Source organism: Aristolochia californica, unplaced genomic scaffold, assembly GCF_029961685.1.
Source record: "Aristolochia californica isolate CCGP_79_NKW_82.1479 unplaced genomic scaffold, dmAriCali1.0.hap1 SCAF_3, whole genome shotgun sequence".
NCBI lineage: Eukaryota > Viridiplantae > Streptophyta > Magnoliopsida > Piperales > Aristolochiaceae > Aristolochia > Aristolochia californica.
In genome coordinates, this window is record NW_027181992.1 from 12,889,317 (window position 1) to 12,891,885 (window position 2,569).

General features: G+C 40.0%; 1 protein-coding gene across 1 annotated transcript; it reads right to left on the reverse strand.

The window, feature by feature from the left end:
• Positions 1–1,368: 1,368 nt before the first annotated feature.
• LOC137960580 (putative invertase inhibitor) lies at positions 1,369–2,230 on the reverse strand. The gene has a single exon (XM_068808234.1). It carries the CDS (start codon positions 2,203–2,205, stop codon positions 1,666–1,668), a length of 540 nt encoding a protein of 179 aa, XP_068664335.1. The 5' UTR covers positions 2,206–2,230; the 3' UTR covers positions 1,369–1,665.
• Between the last annotated feature and the right edge of the window lie 339 nt (positions 2,231–2,569).

Below are 2,569 nucleotides of genomic sequence, written 5' to 3' on the forward strand. Positions count from 1 at the left end.
ATCATACATGTTCATAGAAGCTTTATTTTTTTTTATCTCTCTCTTGAGTCAAATCAAGTTACTTTTTTTTATCTACTAGACTAAAAATGCCTCCTTATTTGGAAATATGAATAGTTTCAATGCACACCTCCCATTTGAAATATGAGAGTTGCATTTTGTGCCTTCTTTAATTGATGTTTTTTAAAATCATTTTGGAACAATATCTATAGACCCACTACCCGCAAAGATCAGGAGTGTGCCCAACATCTACTTTAATTCTTTTATTCTATTTACCCAAGTGGTATTTTGGGTTACCCTTGAAAAAAGTGAGTACTCTTTTCATCGCCTAAAATGATCCAAACGACCTTTAAGTTTGAGCAACCATTTCAGGCTGAAATTGGATTTTGTCATTGGGCTAGGGGTAAAATTTTCTTCTCTCACCATTATTTTGTGCAAGTTGGGTCTCTTGGCAAAGAACAAGGGGATCCCCAACTTGAGGGGTAGGAGTAGAAGAAGAAGTAGAAGAAAGAGGTAACCAACAATGAAAAATTTCACGCATTGTGGTCATCAAATTTTATGCGACCTGAATATCTAAGTAGGGGGGAAAACACGATGTGAACAAGACGAAGAGTACATGTAAGATGTGAATAAGAACAAGATGACCTCAATGTAAGGCAATCAACATTTCTTTTTCAAGGCACACAATGTCAAAATTTCTTTTTTTAGGTACACAAGTTTCTTGACCAAGATTGTTTCAAGCTTAAGTCACAAACATCAGTTTGAGAGGGAGTGTTGAAGAAGCCATATCAAAGAGTCTAAGATAAGTCTCACAAGAAAAGCAAGCATAAAGGGAAAAACTTGGAATAAAGGAGGATGTTTCATAGTTATGTTTTGTCTTTTTATGTGTAGTTTAGTATGTTATATTTTTGGTGTAATTGGAAACTTTGGGAAAGTTTATTTTTAGTAGGATTCAAGTTGTATTCCTTCATAGAAGTACATGATGTAAGAAAGCATAAAAACTCTCTCATATTTCTCCTCACATATCAATCACACGTGCTTTCTTGATTCTCTTTTTTCTCACTTCTCCTTTCCTTGTTTCCTCTTATTCTCTCTCTCTTCCATGCTTCTTCCTTCAAACTTACCACTTCTAGAGAGCTTCTCTACCTTCTTGAACTAGTCATTCAAACAAATGTTGCTAGTCCAATGTAACGGAGTGTATTCTGGCTTGTGTTGCTTATCATTCTCATTTCTATTGCATGTTTGAACACGATTGCTGGTTCAGATGATTTGTTCTAGCAATTCTAGATTGGAGCTTTAAAAGTTGTCAAAATTTCTCAATTCAAATAATTAGATATTATATATATTTTTTTTACTACTGAGGGTCATGGAACCAACAAACATCCCCACATCAATATGAGCATCAATTCAAGTTTGACATAGTCAGTGACTGACAATGTACACTAATGCACTGAAGAGGCATGATTCTGGATGACCATGGTAGACACGACAATGCCAGCCAACTCAATTTCCACCCTTAGGATGAGGTCCATGGATGTTAGTAACGTTTTGGAGCAAAGAAAGGAAGAATGTAGAGATTTTGGAAGGTTTTTGGGACCCTTAATATGTATCAGCCGGTACTTATTCATCTGATACAGGAAGAAAACCAAAAGCCACGAGTAGCCAGGGCTAGACTGAAATCATATTAGATATCACCACGATAACATTCGAAAGGAGATCAACATATTTGTTCTGCCGAGTCAAGGGGGACTTCCGAACCGGCTTTTCCTTGAAAGCAAGCTCGCATGCAACCACTTCCGCCGAGATAGCAGCCGCGCGAGCGCTCGTCTCGTAGTAATCCTTGGCAACCAAGGCTACCGTGCCGCGCTGGACGTCAACTAGCGACATGCCGTAAAGCAGACGACAATCACGGAAGCGCATCTTCATCGCGGGCTCCTTGGTCTCTTTATCTAACCGATGTATGTATGCAGCAGTGGCCGTCGCGTTGGCCTTGACTAGATCTAAGGAGATGTGAGCGAGGGCAGTGAGGTTTGCTCCGTGGGTACGGGGGCTGGATGTTAGAACCTGGATGCACGACTTGTAATCTTCTGTTTTGTTGCAAACCTTCTGGACAAGGTTGGCCGAGTCTGTGAGATCTGGTATTGCAGAAGAAGAATGGAGAAGGAGAAGAGCAGACAGTGAGAGTAGGAGGCAGCAAGCGGAGCCCATCACCGGGATCAGTTTGAATGCGAATTGGAACGTCCTGCGCAGTGAATGCCTTTTAACACTGTAGAGGAATCGTTTCTCTTCTTCTTCGTATTGAAGTTTTACGTTTCTCCCAAACAAAACTGAAAATTAGCTGGCAGATACGCATAGACTAAAAATGATTTCTGAAACTTCTCGACGGCACCTTGGAAATTGAACAGTTGATGAAGCTGAGATGAGTGTTGCGTCTGAGCTTCGAAGTTCCTACATTCACTCAAGACTGTCTCAGCGTGAAAGTCACGCGAATATACGATCATCTTGAAACTTGTCTCGACAAAACAGAACTCTCGATGAATAAATAGAAACGTAGCTTACTGATAATGCCTGC

Coding starts and splice junctions, on each gene's coding strand:
- LOC137960580 (XM_068808234.1), bottom strand. CDS start 2,205: ATGGGCTCCGCTTGCTGCCTCCTACTCTCACTGTCTGCTCTTCTCCTT.